General features: G+C 46.1%; 1 protein-coding gene across 2 annotated transcripts; it reads right to left on the bottom strand.

Moving 5' to 3' along the window:
• Window positions 1-1,165: 1,165 nt before the first annotated feature.
• zdhhc7 (zDHHC palmitoyltransferase 7) lies at window positions 1,166-19,969 on the bottom strand. Of its 2 annotated transcripts, XM_088614343.1 has the most exons (9): window positions 19,276-19,969; window positions 15,541-15,631; window positions 11,578-11,697; window positions 11,118-11,424; window positions 9,175-9,299; window positions 8,618-8,714; window positions 7,658-7,739; window positions 6,491-6,621; window positions 1,166-3,441 (listed from the first exon to the last, which is right to left on the bottom strand). In XM_088614343.1, exons 4-9 carry the CDS (start codon window positions 11,412-11,414, stop codon window positions 3,262-3,264), a joined length of 912 nt encoding a protein of 303 aa, XP_088470469.1. In that variant the 5' UTR covers window positions 11,415-11,424; window positions 11,578-11,697; window positions 15,541-15,631; window positions 19,276-19,969; the 3' UTR covers window positions 1,166-3,261. The 2 variants fall into 2 exon arrangements, with proteins under 2 accessions (XP_088470469.1, XP_088470467.1); XM_088614341.1 differs by lacking the exon at window positions 11,578-11,697 and having other exon boundaries at window positions 19,276-19,966.
• Window positions 19,970-19,979: the final 10 nt, after the last annotated feature.

The following is a 19,979-nucleotide window of genomic DNA, read 5'->3' as shown; positions in this document are numbered from 1 at the left end:
CACATGATTGCCTGTAATGCAGTCACTATTATTTTTTTAATTGGCAGCCCACCGAAGTCCATCATGCGAGAGCCTGGTCAGTACCTGCTCTCCTCCCCACTGAGAGCTGGTGTGTGGGGCTGCACACTGGGGGTGATGGAAGGGATCCCCATTACCTGTAAAGCGCTTTGAGTGGAGTGTCCAGAAAAGAGCTATATAAGTGTAAGCAGTTATTATTAAATATTATTGTTATTAACATGAAAGTTGCAAGAGGGATTTTCAGTGCAACTGCCCGACTACCTGCAACCTGCTATATCGCACCATCTCCGCTAGGGGGAGGACGTGAGACAGGCTTTCAAAGGCTCCGAGATTTTGTCCATAGCCCAAGGCAGGCTGCTGTCAAGAGTAAAAGCGGCTGACTCTTCATTTCGCACACCCTGTTAAAACCTAATGACTCTATCGTGAAAAAAGAACGCCACGGTAGAAAATGTCCACCATCTTTCAAAACGAAGAAAATTTAAATCTTCCAATATTTTTCGAGAGAAGCTGAGTTTTCAAGTAACAGATCTTAAATATTTGCATCTCCCCCTGCTCTTTTCTTCTTTTTATAATTTCCACATTTCGACACCTATTGACTCAGCCCTCTGTTAAAGTTCGGTGCTCTAGCATTACACAATGAACGTTACAGAGTATTTTCCAACAGACATCGTTGGATGCACAGAAGCAGTGAGCTTCGCCCCTTCGACCAGCAAACAGAAATGCATGTTTCATGCAACAGTTTAGGAAAATAAGCTCTACAAACACCACTACCACCATCAATAAAAAGTATACTGTACAGACACTGCGCTTCTTCACCACTCCACAGTGGAACACTGGCAGCATTCTACTCTAGTTGTACCTGCAGCACCTTCAAATACAGTGTAATAGTTTGTACATGTCTGCAGATTTCACACACTCTTAACGTAATTATTATATGACCGAGATCCCCCATTTTGTTCACTTCCGATGCTCTTAAAATGAAGTGCAGCTTTACTATGAGTTATTAGGATCACACAACACATTTATGAATGAGGTAGTGACCGGTGCATTAAGGACTGCTGAAACGCAGGCATACTGCTGTTTTTAAATGGAGTGCATATGAAATTATATGAGCCAGTAAGATTACTAACAACAACAACAAACGAGATTAAAAACCAAACACGTGCCATTTATTCTTATCACAGTTTTCCAACAAAGGACAGCGATGATTTGATCGTCTTCAATGGGGCGCTACACCAGGCACAGTCTGAAAAGGCCAGGTGCAGAACGAAATGCTTTATTAGCTTCATGATGTGTAAATACCGAGTTCCTTGATTTTGGCTAAAGTTATCGCAACCTCACTTTTGAGTCATGGGAAGGAGAAAAAGAAGGAGGTTAAAGAGCTTAAAAGGTAATGCGAGGAAAACAAATACATGAAATACTATTGTTCATTCAGTGACTTATCCACTTAATCACCAGCTGCAGAAAACTATTTTTAATTTGGCATTGATGGCAGCTTATGTATACTTTCCCTAAAAAAGTCGGATACATGCAGTCTTTATACTGTTTTAGGAAAGTGTGCATTTACAATATTTGGCCTTTAGGAGACTCATTAATACAGTACAGGCAATTATCTACTATCTATTCCAGCCCCACTGACTTGACCCAGAGAGATGAGGGGTTTGTAGACAGTCGTGCACAATCGGAGCTCAGCAGGACCAGCTGTGAAAGGATGGAACAGAAGATACCATGAGACCGACGCTGACAAGGCCTCCTGGCACAGGCTCTCCAAGGGCAGGCCTGTCTGAGGCTGCCAGGCTCGCCAGCTTGTCCCCCGGCAGACGTCTGTCACCTTTGAAAGCAGCAGCACCAAAGAAAGTGGCTTCTTTGAATGCTATGGGGGCAGTTTTAAACAACAAACGTGACCACAATAACCTTACCACTGAGCGACACCTCGCGGCTAAAAAAAAAAACAGCTGGAGATACAACGATTTAAAAGAGCTCAAGTAAGCTGCACGCCTTACAGGGCCTTGCAGGCTTCAAACAACTGCCTCTTGTGCAACTCGCTTCCGGCCCAAGCGCATTTCGAGTGCCCTGCGCCCTCTCTCCAGCCCAGGGTCTTCTACTCCACGGGCTGCGAAGGGATTATCACGGACGTCGGGTCTCTCCGAGCTCTTTCCGAGAAGCATGCCCTTGCCTATTCTTCCTAACCTCACAGGCTCAGGGGCACCTCAGTTGGGCAGCAAGGCCTCAGCCACACCAACCTCGTGCTCCCCTGCTCTGCCCTCCGCAAGGCGCCCGAGGTGCTCCTCACGGCCAGCTCAGGAAATGCACTGGCTTCTGACTACTGCCTGTATTTATCCTGATCAATGGCTGCTGCACAGCAATAACGATCACTAATGTGTCTTGGATACCCTCATAATGAAAAGGACAGCTGATGCACACTCTTACCTAACAGAAAATGAAAGGAAGAGTGTGTTGGAGGTGGGGATCAACAATAATGACTGTTTGTTTAATATACTGCATTCATTTACCTTAGAGGCATGTAAAATGAAGGTCCTGCAGTAGCCTTCTAAAAACCACACCTCATAAAGGTTCAAACGGAAGAAGGGAGAGAAAGATAAGAGTGAAATGCCTTGATTAAGAACTCTCCAAGGGATTTGTACAGCAGTTTCTCCAGCTGCTCTGCCTGTTGGTCAGTTCTGTAGTTGCTGGCTCAGGCGGGCCTGGTCAAGACCAATACTGCCATGTGCTGTGGATTGTGGACCCAATACAGACCCAGAATTAATTAGAAACTAGTAATTAGAAAAAGAAGTAAGCAGCACTGATATAGAAACACAGGACATGTCGGGAGGGAATAAAAACAGCACGTGGGACAGCCCCGCTTTCCCCAGACAAGCTCCACCACGTCCCCTCTGACACAAGCGCTTCCACAGGCCGGGGGCTCCCCGCGAAGTCTCGTCCACCTTTCGGAGGCTTTTATAGTGTCGCGCCAGGCGAGCTCCTCGGGTGTTGCGCCAGGCGAACTCCTCGGGTGTCGCGCAGCTCTGGCTGGGGAGGCCTCGGACCGTGGCAGGCAGCAGGGCGAGGAGGGGCGCCCGAGACGCGTGTGGAGGCAGCGGCTGTCCAGTCCGCCCGGCTGGGGTCTGCTCTGTCCCCGGCCCGTGGGGGGGAGAGGGGTGCCACAGACTGAAGGACTGGGGGGTGGGGAGGTGGGGTGCCACAGACTGAAGGTTTCTGGGGCGGGCGGGGGGAGGAGGGGCCTCACACGGAGAACTCGGGGCCTCCCCGGCGGGCCGCGCGGGGGAGTAGGCGCCGCAGCCGCAGCCCGGCGAAGGGGTTGATCCACAGCAGGGACGGCTGCCCCCCGAACACCGTCTTCATCCCCTCCCAGCGCATCCGGCGCTCCCACGTGGGCTTCTCGTTCTTCAGCCGCTCGATCTCCTGCCGGACAGGGACAGGGACAGGTTAGACGGCCGGCGGGGCGCAGCTGAGCGCACGCCTTCACCCATACAACACTGCCCCGGCACCCGCTGGGAACAACTACCGTACCGGCAGAGACCACTCTGCAACGTTACAGGCGCAAAAGGAGAGAGCGCTCACATTACGGCTAGTTGTGCCACTGTCAAAAATGGTTTTGAAATAAAAACGGGAATCATGCTGGTACCATTATACCTCTAAAACACATTGAACTCGAGCACGCCTCTCGGTGACTGCAGAAATCCCTCATGAACCCCTCCTCGAAGAGTAAACTATTCTGCTTTGCCCATGACGAAAACACTCTTGGACAGGTTTTATTTTTTTCCTGTTTTGCCTCAAGGAGACTGCGATAAAGAGCTCTTTTTCACAGATAAAGCACACGCTACAAACAGAGCTCTCCTCCACAGACAGCCTTTGTTTCGCTTTGACCTACCTCAGTCCACATGCATCGCTGCGCCCCTCAGGGGCAGACAGGGCAGAAATCTACACTCACGAAGAACAAGATGCCAGCTCCTCAGGACTCTGGCCTCAGCTGTTTAACTGCAGAGTGCACTTCAAAGCAATACTTCAGCCTTTACACAATCGGGGCAAGAGCAGATTTTTAACGTATTGCATTTGGAACACAACAGGGTCATCTTGCCTTTGCATTTCCCTCATGTAGGCACGCTTTCTACCTTCTGAGCAATAAAACAGTCACTGCAAATCAAGATTAGCGATAAAACTTTTGTGTGGCTTTAACTTGTGTTCTTCAGGCACATATTAAGAAACATTTTAATATGCAACACTCATTCCGTAACAAGTAAGCTGTGTATTGTACTCCACATTTCTACCAGTTACTTACAGTAGGAACTTCCTGGGCAAAGCCTTTCTGCATTTAAACAGCAGAACACAAAAGGGAAGAACACATCTAAATGGCCAACAAAGACTCTTAAATCTTATCTCACTAATCAGTATCCACTTAAAACGAAAAGAGTTTCAGACTCTTCAACTTTTTGGCTATTTCAACCCAGCACAGAAATCCACTTTTCAGATACATTTGTTCACAGGGCCAGAGACTCTTGCTATTTTCCAGTTTCATAGAAGTGATTAATCCCATATTTTTACTTCTCTTATGCATACAGGACTAAAATGATTTGCTACATCAAATTCTTATTAACATATGATCAGTTCACGACAGCATGACAGTTTTCCACTCCCAGTGTCCATCAAAGTCCACCAAGAATATTAACTGCATGGCAGTGCTTAGACAATAATACACAGGAAGATCACAATCCCATCTCTTGTAGCGATTGTACAATCCAGTCCTGGACAGTGCTTAGGATTTGCATTCAGGGAAAATTCCAAATATATCCGTGTTAATCCCGCTGGATCCCGCTGTGGTAATGGGCCTGAAAATATGTATTTGTTCTCCCTTCAAATTCAATACCCAGCTCAAGTCAGGTACTGTACTGGTCCGTCCATCAGAAAGACTTCTTTATTGTGGACTCTTTACTTATATACTGAGTATCAAAAAGGACCAACCAATAATAAATAAGTCATCATCAAGGACTACTACTGCAAGCTACAGCTGCACTGGCATTTTAGTGAACACGCATAACGTAGTTAAATTCATTATGTTGATTAACGTTTGTCATCAGCAGGTTAGGTTAACAGAGGGTCTGCTGTGTCTCAGGCATGGCCACCACAAAACCTGGTGCAGTGCATCTGCAACACGTGCTTTGCACCAGCTTCTGAGCCTGGACAATCGTGTGCCCGTTCACTGGTCTCTCAGCCCTAGATCATCAACATGTCAAATCACTTCACCACCTCTGCACACTCAGTTCTCTCACTGACCCGGCGATACCGTGTTCATGCCACAGTCAAACATCACCTCGTTGTATTATGGTCAGTTGTGATCAACTAATCAGAACACCACCGATATATTTAATCATATCCATATATATTCACATACCTACACTTTATTTTAAAAAAACATGAATACATAAAATGTTTCCTTTTCTGAGTGCTCAGATATTCAGCATTTTAAACTGAGTTGTACACCTGCAATTATTAACAATGTTTCTAAGTGGTGGAATTATTGGGCAAATTGTTTTAGAGCATTTCTAAATACGATAATGAGATTACCATGTTGACAAAAAGTTACCCAATGTCTGTTGCAGATTGCACACATAAATGAAGAAGTAGGGCACATATCAGAAATCTTGCAAAATCTACAAATTTGACATTTAGTAATTCATTTTAAAACTGATTTCTGATCAAACCTTAAGTGGAGAAGGACCTATAATTTAATAGGAACAAACAATCTAAGCATGTTGGTATTTTTAACTTGAGTAAATCTTCTAAGATCCAACAATCAAGAAAGCTGAAAGCCATACAACTGGCAAACCAGACCCATCTGCAACAGGGCTTTCAGACAAAGGTTTAAGTAAAAGGATTACAGTAGATATGACCACGTTCGACTTATACAAAATATTAATATTAAGCCATATTAGTCTGGTGTGTTATTTTTTAATGATCAGAAAAGCAGAAGAGCCATGAATTCAAAGATTGTGTTTGCATTGCTGCTCCTAAGACATTAATTTTTCTAATTAGGCTGCAAGACCCAAGTTTAAGGCTTTGCTTTTAGCAATCAGCCTCTGAAGGTATTTTGAAATATCTCCTGCACAAGGAGGCTGCCGACTAAAAGAGCTGAATACGTTCTTTATTCTTGCAGATCTTCTTCTTAATGTTATATTAGGATACTTTAGTGCTTAGCGTAATTAGAAACTATGAGTATTCAGAAGAACTTCCATGCACAGAACTTTTTAACACTGGATCAAAAAAAAGAAATCACTGCTCAAGTGCTTTGCGGCTGAAAATGCAAGACGAAATGTGCAAATGTACCATGAGCAAGTGGATTAATAGAGAGAAGGCTGGATGTAGATTATGCATGTGAATAAAGACAGCCTGTAAATATCTGCATATATAAAGAGAGACACAGAGGAGACAATTGCAGAGCCTGTACTTCACTCACCGTCTCGTCATTGCATATGGAATGGATCTGGGTGCCGAACATGACGGCAGTGAAGGTGAGGAAAAGCAGCCCCTCCAAGCATAGGAAGATCATGAGGATGACGGTCACCGGGGGGGAGAAGTCACTGCACTCTGCAGAGAAATACAGCAGTGGTCCAGCCGTCAGTCAGTCCTCGGGCAGCTCCAACAGTGTGGACATCCAGCATCGTCATTTGAAGATTGAAAATCTTTTTTTACAACACTGGAGCACACTGCTATAAACCTACCACACACAGGCTGCAAAATGATTTGAGGACAGCCATTACTTAATGGGTCAATTGGCTTCTGGGAACACTGGCCCTGGTGTGTTTGTGCCTGTCTGCCCTGCGATGGACTGGTGTCTCATCCAGAGCGTACCCTGCCTTGCACCTGTTACTTGCTGGGATAGACTCCAGCTCCCTGCGCAACCCTGAATTGGATTCAGGGGTCAGAAAAACTTGCTACGTGTTATGAACATTACAAGTGAATTTGTGGAAGACTAGTCACATATAGTTAAACAGAGTCACAATCGGATGCAATCGGTACAGCTTTTATACAAATGTCAGTTAACCTCGGGAGTCCAGCATCTTTTTCCTTCTCCCAGAGAGCTCAATGGTTATTCCGTTCAGCACTGCTACTGTACATCCCCAGTGCCGGAGCAGCAGAATGACTGGTGCTTTATACTGGTGGGCCACAGGTACTATCTGCTGCAGCTCTTACACCACTGCAGATATCATTCGATTGCATTATTTGCTTGCTTACAATAATGGGGCCGAACCAACATTCAATACAGTCTTCTAAGCTCTGTCACATACACACGCAACTAGAGGAACCAAACCTCTTTTGTTTTCACACAGGAGCACAGGAGACTACAAGGAGGTTGGATTCAAGTCTACAAAACTCTCAGCCCAAGTGACTACAGGGTGAGCAGAGACGTGTGGACCCAGGCAAGTTGTGATTCAGAGGAGGTGCATTTGCAGCTGGAAGTATGCTGCACCAAACACGAGCGGTGTTTTTTGAGGCACGTTGAAGACGAACCCAGACAGCCCGAGGATGATTTGTAGAAAATCATGAATTTAAATGTAAAAAAAGGCACCTGGGGTATTTGCATGCCTGGCCTGTAAAGAGGTCTATGGTCACTGACACCTACCACTCCACTGGACTTTGACACAGGAGAAAAACTGCAGTCCACTCAGGATGAGCGCATGGGTGGAAATGATTGCTATATACATCTGCAGAGAGAGAGAGAGGAAGAACATTTACATCTCAATTCATCTCCACCAAAATGAAAAGCAGGCATACATCTTACAACACCGTCAGTACTGGTTTTCTTTGGAACCAGCCTTTTTTAATCCTTACGTTTCCCTGATGCCTCATCACACACACAAAAAAAAAATAACATTAAAAGAAAAGGATACTGGAGCCGGGAGCATTCGATCCCTGGTCTCCGCGTTCAGGTGCTCATGGCCTATTAACTGTTGCTCAGACATAATTAAGGGAGTAACTACTTTCACATCAAGCATTAATCCAACAACAAGTTATTTATACAACATGATGTAACAGTGCAAGAATTTTGCTGGCCCTGCCAGCTAGCTTCCTGTTTTCCTTTCTGTTAAGCATGGCCCTGAAGAGATCTCTACACGAGAAAGCCCAAAACACCAATTTGCATGAAATGGTTAAAAAAAGTTAACCATTAGTTAAAAAAAGGTCAAACTCACGACACCTGCATGATACGGTTCAAATTGTTCATGGGCTAGCACCTTTTGAGGCCCTGAAGATGTTTATCATCATTCAAAATGATGCCTGCCGCTTCAGAGACATGCCCTGCCTACAGTATTCTGACGTGCATCTTGCAAACAGGCAGGCGCTTTTTGCCAAGACCTGTCACACTCATTACAGAAGTAACCAAAGTGCCCAAAGGGACAAGGTACAACACAAGCAGTGTCCATTAAGAGTAGCTAAAATTCTCTCAGTACTAGCTGACGGTGGGGAAACTCACTCTGTTCTCCACTTATGCCTCTTCATAAAAAAACACATCTGTCAACACCAGGTGAGCCTCCTGAGTCCCTGTGTTAACTAAAACACCCCCCTCAGAAGAGGCTCTACTCACTGTGAAGAGCACAAAAAACTTCTGATTGTTCTCCCCCACACAGTTGTTGACCCAGGGACAGTGGTGATCCATTTTCCGAATACACCTCTTACAGATACTGTGGAGCAGAGGGAACAGAGAATCATGAGACCACATTACATCTGAATAAACACCATCAAAATATGAAGTGCTTTGATACCTCTGCTGTCTTGAATTATGCTATAAAATATCCCGGTGCTTATCTTAAGCAATCACCCAATCCACCCCAACCTCAACCCATCTGTCAAGACAGCGTCTCATCTCGGTAACCCACACGGCTGCAGTAGTTTGCAGTTTGCTCCAGTTTCGGCTGCTTTGAGCGCAAATGAAAGCGCTCATCAGGTAGAGGTCCTGGTGCCCGAGAGCCCATCAATTTTCGTCTCACTCCACGTAACGTTAACAATCAATCCCTACAAAGGCGGGAACGAGCAGCAGGTGGCACACTGGAGTGGGAAAGGAGAGAGTTGGTGACGTGCTCGGAACCCTCCGGGGCCCGCAGGGGGCGCCGCGGTGCTGCAGAAGGGCAGTCCCTCCCTCACCTGCAGTGGTGGGCTCTCTCCGGCTTGATGCTGCAGCACTTGGGACACTTGTAAATGACCTCCCCTGGCTTGAGCTGCAGGCTGTCCATGTACTCCTTTGTGGCGTTGCCCTTGGGCACAGCACCCTGCAGAGCACAGAGCACAGTGAGCAGGGGACCAGCAGTGTGCTTCCAGGCCCAGACAGGGGCAAAATGGGCTTTGATGCCCCTGTTCTGCTGTGTGGCTTCTGTAAGCGACGCTTGGGATTCGCCGAACCTGAATGAGAACGATGCACACGAACCACGCAGGAATCAAGGCAAGACTGGGAAACAGAACTCTACCATTATCCTCAGTTAGTGAGTCAATGGCCACAGCTTTAAAAGTTATCAGGGATAGCTGGTGCTTGTTTAGAAGTGTGGGTTCCTCCTTGCAAGCTGTAAGGTACCCCCAGTCCGAATGTTATCCTGTTCAGTGCCCTCTCTAATAAACGGTGCTTACTCCCAGAGCTCTCCTTAGGACTTCCACACCAAGAACAAAAAGCACTGCAAGATGCAGGTGATCTCTTGACCTGCCTCCCTTTGCAGCCACATATCGGACATAAACAATATTCCTGTCAGACTTCTTCATGCACCTGGAATCCTGGGCATGGCGAAGACAGTGAGCAGGTAGCCTGCAAACACAGACCAATCTGAGTGACATCAGGAAGAGTGTCTGCTCCTACTCTGCTCGGAGTCACGCAATCACAGTGCCACACCGCACTCCTGTAGCGCACCGGGGCCCGTCTGCAGAGTTTAGCTGATTAAACAATCAACATGAGAATTTAGGGAAGGTGTGCACAGCACAGTGTTAACACTGCCTCACTGTCACTGGGCCCCAGGCTCAATTCTGTGTGGGGACTGCGTGTGCTCCCGTGTTCACACAAGGTTTTTTCCAGGTGCTCTGGTTTCCTCTCAACTTTCAAAAACATGCTGGCTAGAAGAACTGCCTTCTCTAAAGAGAGTGTGCGACACCTGTCCAGGGTTCAGCGCCCCCTTGTGCGTGACAGGTTCGGCGGGCTCGGCGACCATTCTGCAATCCTGTCCAGCAACAAACTGCTTTCAGAAAATGGATGGATGGAAGGTGACTTGGCCCCAGGGGTGTCACACTGGAGAAAAAGATTTTCTTTGTAATTTTACGGTTACCCCTGAGGTGGACAATCTGAAATTTTATGGCTTAAACATCTCTTCTCCTTTCCAGCACTGGGGACAGCCTCAAGCTGGTTAAAAGCGACCATACCGTTGCTCCGTCGCTGTTTGGTGTAAACATGAATTTGTCTGAATTCCTGTCTTTCTCAGTCTTTCATAGCATCTCTGCAGTAGCTGCATTAACGAGACAAATATTCTGTACACTGTAACCTTGTGAGCGCAATGCCACTCTGTCTCACATTTCTATACACTGGGGAAGAGCTTGTCCTTCAGGCCGGGTCTAGGAAAACCCCCAGCACAATGCTCCCAATCAGAGTGAGAGCAAAAAAACATCTCTGTTTTCTATCAATTCCCAGTTCCTTGACCTCAGCGGCTTGGTTTCTGGCTGACTCAGGTAAGGCTGCCGGTGTGCTTTTGACAGCACAGCAGCATTTCCGTGCAGAAAAGGCACCGTAAGCACCGTGGAGTTCAACAGCAGAGGAAAGCAATCGCACACGGAGCTGGGGGACTCAAATAGACACACATCCAGGGAGACCTCTGCACCCCACACATGCCAAAGAATATACGAGATGCCTGAGATTACATCACAAAGGCAAACAACTCCCTCTGTGCTGTGTAACTATCTTAGCATGCTAAAACATAAAACCATAAGATATAAAGGACTGAGTGGGTTACTCCTGTACAGTGAAACACAATATGAGAGACCTGCAGAGCCAACGGCTCTTACCACCTTCCCACAATCCCCTGTGTCTCGACCTCCTTCCCAGCCCCACCACTCACCGGGTCGGTCAGCATGGTGCGCAGGTGCGAGGACAGGGCCAGCACGGCCAAGCAGTTGAAGGCCACGCCGTTGATCAGGGCGTACCAGAAGCTCTTGGAGGGCAGCAGCATGACGAAGGTCACCACGAAGTCGGCGTAGAGGACCAGGAACCAGGTCATGAAGGCGCAGATCATGCCGCAGCCGTCCCGGATGAACCAGACGCGCTCCCCGTCACCCGGGGGCCCCTCGAAGTCCTCCTCCCCACCCAGCAGAGGATGGTGCTCCACATCACGAAGCCGGTGGCCCGAAGACTGCATGCTCCCTGACCTGGAAGAAGACAGACTTGATGCGCTCCCTGAGATCAGTTATCAGTCACGCCCATCCCTCCACCTTCCGCTGCAGGGGAGGCCAAGAGCTGCCGGCGGGGTACGCCCTGGATGGGACGCCAGTCCACGGCAGGGCACACACTGATGTGCTCACAATTGGCTCTGGTACGAGTGTGCGTCTGTGTGAGGGACTGTGCGTCTAGTCCAGGGTGCCCTGGGTGTACCCCGCCTTGCACCTGCTGCCTGCTGGGATAGGCTCCATCTCCCCACAACCCTGTATAAATAAATAAACATTTAATTTAAATAATAAAAGGATAATAAAGGATAAACTGGTTAGGAAATGGATCTAAACAATAAAAAAGCTTTATCTCATGAACTTAAAGACTACAAGTGAATTTGTGAAACATTAGTCAAAAATAATCAAGAAGACTGTCCTGGGAGAAAATCCTAGGGGAAAATAGAAGTCTCCTCTGTTTACAACCACTTTGTTTACTTGAAAAGCTGTATCCAGGCTTGTGAGTTTGCTACTTTACTCTGATATACTGATGCCTCAGTCACCATAAGTTCTTCCTTACAAGAGACACTCAAGATTCATGCTTGGTCACGTGAATAACACCACTAAGTAGTAGTATTACACTCCACTGTAGCACAGACGTGCACATTCTTCATTTCAATATTTAATTAGGTATAAAGCATCAGAAACAAACTCCCTCTTGATCATGTCACTGTTCTAACCTTCATTTAACATTTGAGGTGAATTAAATACAATTTGTTCCTCAGAAAGCAAAAAAAAAAAACTCCACTGGCGTTAAAACGGCAAGCCAAGGAAAGTGGTGATTTATTCGTATATTTAAATTTAGTCTAGATACACAATAAAACACAATATCAATGAAGAAACAGAACGAGATTCAAGACATTCTGTCTTAAAGGAGCTTTTAGACTGAAAGGTGAGGTTCAAGGTTTCGGAGGAAAGATGACGTAACTTAATACCAGCGGCCAACTACAACAAGAAAGACAACATTGAGTAGGCAACATTTTCAGACAAACAGCTCAAGAAATGAATTAAAAAAAATGGGTTCACCTGACTCAAGCAAAGTAAATGCGAAAGAGGAGGCACTAGACACCAACACTGACCACAGCTGCCTTCCTCAAGTAAACATTTGCCTTACTTGACCGCCTGTAGGACTCTGTGCCAGCTGTATCCTTGGCACACACTGCGGTGTGCTTCCTCCTTATGCGAATGCACAGAAAAGGGCCAGCAAGGAGACAGCCGAGACACAGATCACCTGTGACAACTCTCACCGTGAAAGATCAGGCACTGCAATTAGAATGACAAATAACCCTGCAACGATAACTGCTGAGAGTTTACAGGATCCAAATGACTTCTTACTAATCTGGGGTCAATAAAAGAAACTCGAAATGTTGCTACATGTTAAAATGACACTAGCTGAAGGAACTATTGGGCAACAATAGAAATAAATGTTTAAAAAAAAAGTATATTTCTGGTAAAGCATGAAGTCTCTCCATAGCGACCATATCATACTTGGCCACATTTTCTACATTAACTGAGCCATTACTGAAACAAATCAGCATTAAAAAACAGTGAAGGGCTCAGTCAGCGATTATAAATTACTGTAAATTCATTTCTAGATGACAAGAATGCAAAGAATGTGTTCTAGTTTGGCATTCATGTTTTCAAGTTGCAAAAACACCATGGCAAGCTTACAGACCTGCCAGTAAGAGACCTCTCTCTCTGCTGACAAGCACCTATTGTGACTAGATGCAACCTTGTTTAAATTCCTTACGTTTTGCAATGGCATGGCTGTTGAATGGCTACATTTAAATATGAAAACCGATACCTGCCCGGGTTACAAAAAAACTGGCCAAGGCAAAACAAGAAAAAAAAAGGGGGAAAGAGATTTAAAACATTTCCAGGAACTGTTTTTATGTTTGCAGACTAGTGAACAAAAGAAGTTCCTCTTGCAATATGGCTGTAATGTGAGGATGGAGGGTGAGTCACTGTCATGCTGGGCGTGATCACAGGGCCTTGCTGTGGGTGCTCGTCCATGTCAGGGCATGTGGTCAGTGACCAGGCCATGCAGGAATGGTCAGACTGCAGCAGATTGGGATCAGGTCCCACATGGGACACTGCTGTTGTAATCATGAGAATGGTACCTCACTCAGACTGCTGTAATAAATGTTTTAAAAAATATACCAAGCCACCAAGTGTAAATGAACATATGCCCTCAATTCACTTAAAATACTAAAGCACACACCACCAGCGCTATTAGCACACAGCATATATTCTACTGTTATGATACCTTTTAGCATGAAATTCCAGAGAGTCTAAAACAAAGGACAGAAATTAGAACAAGAACAATTTCATCAACGCTTAAAAAAACAACAACAAAAGGGCCAATAGCTGTCATTAATTTATGAAAGGTTATGTGAAACTGAAGATGGCATTTAGCATTTGCCATAAAACAACGAAAAACTTGCTCTCGCTTAGCCAGTACATCATCTTCATTCAGCAGTTTTTATCTATCCAGCCAGATGTTTCTTCTAAAACATCTTGAGAAGTGGGCACCAACAACACAACACGAGAACACTTTACAACGCGTAAAGAAATTGTAAGAAACGCCACTGTGCTGAGGCCCAAGCAAACCGTTCCGGAGTTCCCACGCGCGTCTTTAGAGTCTCCGCCCTTCGGGAGCTCAAGCAGACCAAGAGCAAGGCTTTCGACGGCACTTGAACCAGACCCGCTCGTTCTCCCCTCTTCTGTTCAAGACTCAACTCTCGACGAAGCCGATTGGAAAATCTCGCCCTGCCTCGAGACGTAAACGCACAGAGACGCAGCCCGGCAGGAACACGTGGAAACGCAGGGCCTGTGCCGTCAGAGCCGTAGATGACTCAATGAGCACAAAGACACCACAAGCCCTTGGGTCCTTGGCCTGTCCTCGCACCCGCCGGCAGGAAACCGTCTCCCTTCCGGTCCTCCTTCCGGTAACCCCACCTTGCCCTGCCCCGCGCCAGCACAGCGCCCGCTGGCCGTGACGATGGCTGGGCTGCCACTATGGGTCTCTTGCTAACCTGCTTAACTGGCGGCTGGCTCCCCTGGCCACTGGCTGGGAACAGAGAGAACCTACCATGAAACCTCCAAACGGGGGAGACTCGCCTGCCTCCCTCCGTCTCGAGAAGCTGGATGCCAGCCACATGCCCCTGAATGAACCCCAGTCGCGTGTCTTATTCTGTACAGCTTTGCTCCTTGATAAGTGAAAGGCAAGGGGCCCAAGAGCTCCAAGGTCAAGGCAACGACCCACCAGGGAAGCCACAGAGGTCGCGTCATCGCCCTACTGGACACGGCTTCAATCCGTCCGCACGCGGCTGGGACAGGCCAGCGTCATCGGGAGCCGCGCGACACGTTCGTTTCCAGGAAATAACAGAACAGAGCTATTTTCTTCGCCAGACAAGTTTTTTTAAAAAAAAGGTTATGAATAGGGGCCCCAACAATGAACTATTTAACCAGATACCAACTTATTCTAGTACTTTGTTTTCTTATTCCCATTTCACCACGAGGTCGGACCTAGAAGCTCGTTGTCAGGAAGGCCCTCAGCCGAGGAGAGCACAGTATTGATTTTCCCACCAAAGAGCTCCAGAGTGAAAAGACTGGAGCACTAATTGGAAGAACAGATGCTGTTCGAGCTGCTGCCTCTATTCTCGGCCTGCTGTCAGGGGTGCTACAGGAGAGCAGTGTGGCCCACGTGTACAACTTACAGTATCAGGTTCCGAGTAACTGACCTCAGGGATCACCTCCAGAAACTCCCAGGGGTCAAAGCAGAGCGGGGCAGAAATGCTTTTTACTTACCAGCTAATCAGAGCATTTTTCACAAAATTAAAGGGTTTTGCATTTTACCATCACCAAACTGAGGAAAAAGTGATACAGTTGTTCCTTCAGAACATCACCCAAGAACTGCTCATTTCAGTGCCTGTGCACAAGGAGGACTGTACCTGCGATGGCCTCGACCTTTTTTCCCCAGGATAAAGAACCCCATTTAACATCACTGTTTACTTGACAACTATCACCCCCCCTTGCAAGCTTGAGTCCCCGTGAACTCACCTCAGAATTTCAGTCTTGTACAGGCATGCCGTCCACTCATCAGGCCCGTGGCCGAGCGAGGTCTACCGAACAGCATTCAAGAGCCGGATACCTAGAAACACACCCAGAGCCTTCATTAGAGAATGCAAGTGTGTCAATATTCCACCTGCTCGGGGACAAAGAGCCCAAGTAAAATGCACCATGACAACCAAGATTTATTGCCAGGACTAAAAGCGACCTCTTTTCCAAGCTTCCACGCACTGAAATGTGCATTGTAATGAAAGAGCCCTGCTGTAGATTATACACCAGGAGAGCCTGCATGATTGCTACCAATTTCAAATGAGCTTTAATGTAGTGGTGCCATAATCATAAAAATAATGCCAGCAATCAAAGGCCTTTTTGCCATACGACTCCATGTTCCCCTTTTAAATTGCTTTAGATTGTGCCTCCGTATGTTCTACACAGCTAACTACTTCAATAAAATAATTTTCTTGCTGTCGGCAAAATAAAAGCAGTGCATCGCTTTATTTCAGCGACAGATTTCACATGAAACAAGTCACACTCAGAGCACCCCTCCCTTTACAAAAGCTCTGCTGTGCACGTGGGGGACAGCTTGTTTTTTTCCCCGTGGTGAGAAAACAAGGTGGAGGGCTATAACTGCAAAGCCAAAAGACAGATAAACAACTTAAAACAAAAGATGACAGAAGAACCCCAGGGGATCCCAGCAAATCCTTCACACTGCCAGCCTGCGCTGCTTCCAAAAGAGTCCAGGGCCTCTGAGAAACAGGTGATCGATGCAGCTCAGGTTTCTCGGGCGTCAGCCCTGGCAGGACGGATACGCCAAGGTCACTGGACAGGCTTCGTCACGCTAGCCCCCAGCACCAGCTGAGCGCCCAAGGCGAGCCCCGGGCTGGCCAAACTCCGACTTGCCTGCAGCTCGTGCCAATTACATCCCTTGTGCTCCGCGGATCAGAATGAGTACAGTACTGCGCAGCAGGGGGGTAAACACACCAATTAGCATAACCAGCCTACCCTGTTCTCTAGTTTGGCTTGCTTCCTGCCTCGTTTGAGTTTGGGAAGTCTTGGCCATCCATGTGCCTTGCGAGTCCGTCTAGAACGTGCGACGCCAGACCAAGACGCATTCACAAACCAAATAAATCACAACATGGCCCAGTCCTGTGTAACGAGGCACGCTTCTGAAGCAACGTAACGAGACCGGGAGTCTGCAGCAGAAATGCCCTTGTGGACTTCTCATCTGTGATTATCAGTGAGAGAAGAAACTCTGAAAGCATGTAATCCGAATGCAAAGGCAATCCACACTGAACCATGCGAGAACGCTCAATGCATGAGCTGAAACAGTAAATGCAGTTTCTAGGTTTTTTAGTTACTCACATTAGATTTCAAGCACCAGGGTCAAGTTATTTTAAGGATGCCGAAAGCAACAACCTGGTCTACTTCTCAATGCTCAAGAAATGGTAACTTCAGCAGGTTTTTGGGTCACTTTAACTGATCACCCTCCTTTTTTCTACACCAGACAACACTCACAGGACTGGTCTGATCGTCGTTTCCATTATTTAGAACATTGTCCTTGGGGAGCTAGGTTTGTGAGAGTCTGAGGGGAGTCCCAGATTTCCTCTAGGGTAGAACACCCCCCATTTAACGAGCTGGCTGAAAGGGTGAGATGCACTAAAAAGCTCTTTGCCATTACAAAAGAGACCCTCCCCAGACCTCTCAGATGCTGTTTTTATTCTGGCCAGATACTACAGATACTATTCGGAGATCTCTACAAGAGCAAGAAACCCCACTGAAGAAAAAAGATCAATTCCACTGAGAATACCTACAGCCCAGTTTTAGAAGGTTGTACAGTTACATTTTTAAATATTCACAACCTAAATGTGCTTAAAACTGAATTCAAGATCTTTAACCCAGATTCTCCCAAATATAAAACGACAAGAACAAATTGAGCAAACACAGGGAATTCAAAACAACAATGACGTTCTGATTCAGAATGATTTTCTACGTAGTAAAACATAAATCTCTTCTTTAACTGACTTCAGGTGCGCAGGTGTCTAAGGAGGCAGAAGAAAGCTAAACCTTTTTAATTGTAACGTATTAAAAAGGAAATGCTGTCAACCATTATAATTAGCAGAATCGTAAAGGCTAATGGAGAGCATTTGTACAAACAATTACCACTAATCCAAAGCCTCACCCTACCAAACACACAATTCACATTGAACCTTTGCCGAGACGAAAATACAACTCCTTTGACCCTTGTCTCAGCTTTCACGCTGAAAGACGAGCACTTACAATGTTCAGGAAAATGGAAGGGCAAATGTACGTTAATAGTATTATTTTTTACATGATTCCATTTTTAAACCAGAAATGTGATCAGGAATCAGAGCTTCGCTCTCAGCACTGTTGTTGACGGAGCCCCCCCGTCTCAATAAAGTACCACGCTTTCTCCGGGGGGGTGAGTTCTGGCCTGTCTCAGACACCGAGATCAATTACAGCGCTCCTGCCCCACATAACCCATTAACCACAGACGGCAACTTCTCCAAGCAGCCGGGGAAAAGACGCCACATCTCCTTTCCTTTCCTTCTTGAACTTCCTGGACGCTCACTCGATACAAAGTGTTTTCATGTCGCGTCTTTACGCCGCTAAATTGGGTCTTTTTTCCCCCCTCCAAGTGGCAACAGTTTTAAAACCGTGTTTCTCGCCACCCCCCCTGTGCCCAAGAAGCTCTTAGCGGCACTGGCCAGCACAACCTTCAGAAGGATAACTCCAGACACCCAGCCCAGCCGTCAAATGTTTGTTAAAATCGCAAGAGGTGGGGGATGCATTTTTTTAAAAAAAACAATCTCTCTGCTGCACTGCTCACGAAGCGTGCTCGCCAGTTGTCCGGAGTTTTCCTCCGAAAAGGAAGCGTTTATTATTAATGTAGATTTTCGAGGAACTGATAAAAAAAGTACATTATTTCGAAGTACGATTTCACCTTGCGCCTTAAGCCAGTACTATACACAAAGCTACTGTACAGACGAGGAGCAGGTAAACACTTTTCGCCAATAACATGCCTGTATTAAAATGAGCTTGTGGCAGGCAAGTGGCCGTTCCCTCTGACTATTTCAGATTTCATCTTGTACACAGGTATTGTTAATTTCTACCTTAATGTAAATATTCACGGATGCCTACTTAATCGTGAGTAGATGAGCTCAGGTTATTTTGACAAACGAAAGAGGAGTTAAAGACGGAGGCTTTAACACATTAGCTTCAGAATCACTCGCCGCAGAAGATGCCACACAGAGCGCTACTGATTTTCATCCAGCCCTGTACTTTAATAATATACATATGCCCTTCCTAAATTACTGCTCCTGTAACGGGGCGAGAGCTACACCTTTGGAAAACAGGTTTGCATTCGCTAACAGATTAATAGCGATAGATCTGCGATTGGCAATGTTGCTAACTCAGCCACCGGTATTTCAGGCCAGGAAAGGTTAAAAGGCAACGTTATGACATGTGTGAAAACATTCACTTTCGTGAGCTTAAAAAAAATCTAAGCTTTGTTTAATATGGCAAAACACAAAAGCAAACAACATACTGCACACTCCGCTCGGGAGAATTTACGATTCTCCGTGTTGGGTAATTAGCAAGCTACTGTTCATTACAAATAAACCAGCTCCAATATACATGTGTACCAGCGATTTATTTTCTTATGTTCAACTCGCATATTAACATAGATTGCTGCGATGCCCCTCTTACCGAATAGTCCTTGTTTCGGAAGCTGTAGTATTTTCCTTTGTTACAGTTAAGTGTAAAAAGATTTGATTCGTTTCATTGCAGTTACCCCCATTGTAATCTGACTCACACCGTACGTAAAAAAAACACTTCCGGGGTTTGCTTCGGGTCTTTTCGGAATTCTTCGGCGCTTCAGACTCGGCTGTTTACGGACAGGATCGGAAGAGTTCGGGGACTTCGTCCACCGAAGTTCAGCCTTAGCCCACAAATAGTCGATACCGGGGTCTGTGAAGAATCTTCCTGTTTTGCAGTATAGGGGGCGGAAACACCCCCACCAATCCTTAAATTCGTAATACAAAAATACGCGATCAAACTACATAATTGAAACAAAATCTTAGTTTTGGGATATGCAACAGTTTTAGACTTTTAACGCTTCCATGTACCAAACGAATGAAATTTAAATACGAATCACCGTTTTCCTTTTACTGTAAACTGTTGAAAGGGAGATTCTGGTTTTTGGACATCCAATGTGCTTTTTCTTTCCTTGTTTTCGAAGCCTGTTCGGAGAGATCCGTCTTCCAGATGGCTCGTAACACAAGATTAACATATCACTGAGATCACACGTTAGTTAACACGACAATTAAAAGACTGCTCACACCTGATGAACTGTACATTAAACGTCCGGTATTGGACAAAAACACTGCTTTTTTTTTTATCTGCGCATCATT

Source organism: Lepisosteus platostomus, chromosome 20 (assembly GCF_059453375.1).
Source record: "Lepisosteus platostomus isolate fLepPlt1 chromosome 20, fLepPlt1.hap1, whole genome shotgun sequence".
Taxonomy (NCBI): domain Eukaryota; kingdom Metazoa; phylum Chordata; class Actinopteri; order Semionotiformes; family Lepisosteidae; genus Lepisosteus; species Lepisosteus platostomus.
The sequence above is the reverse complement of the archived record's forward strand: the minus strand, read 5'-3'. Positions and strand labels throughout refer to the sequence as shown.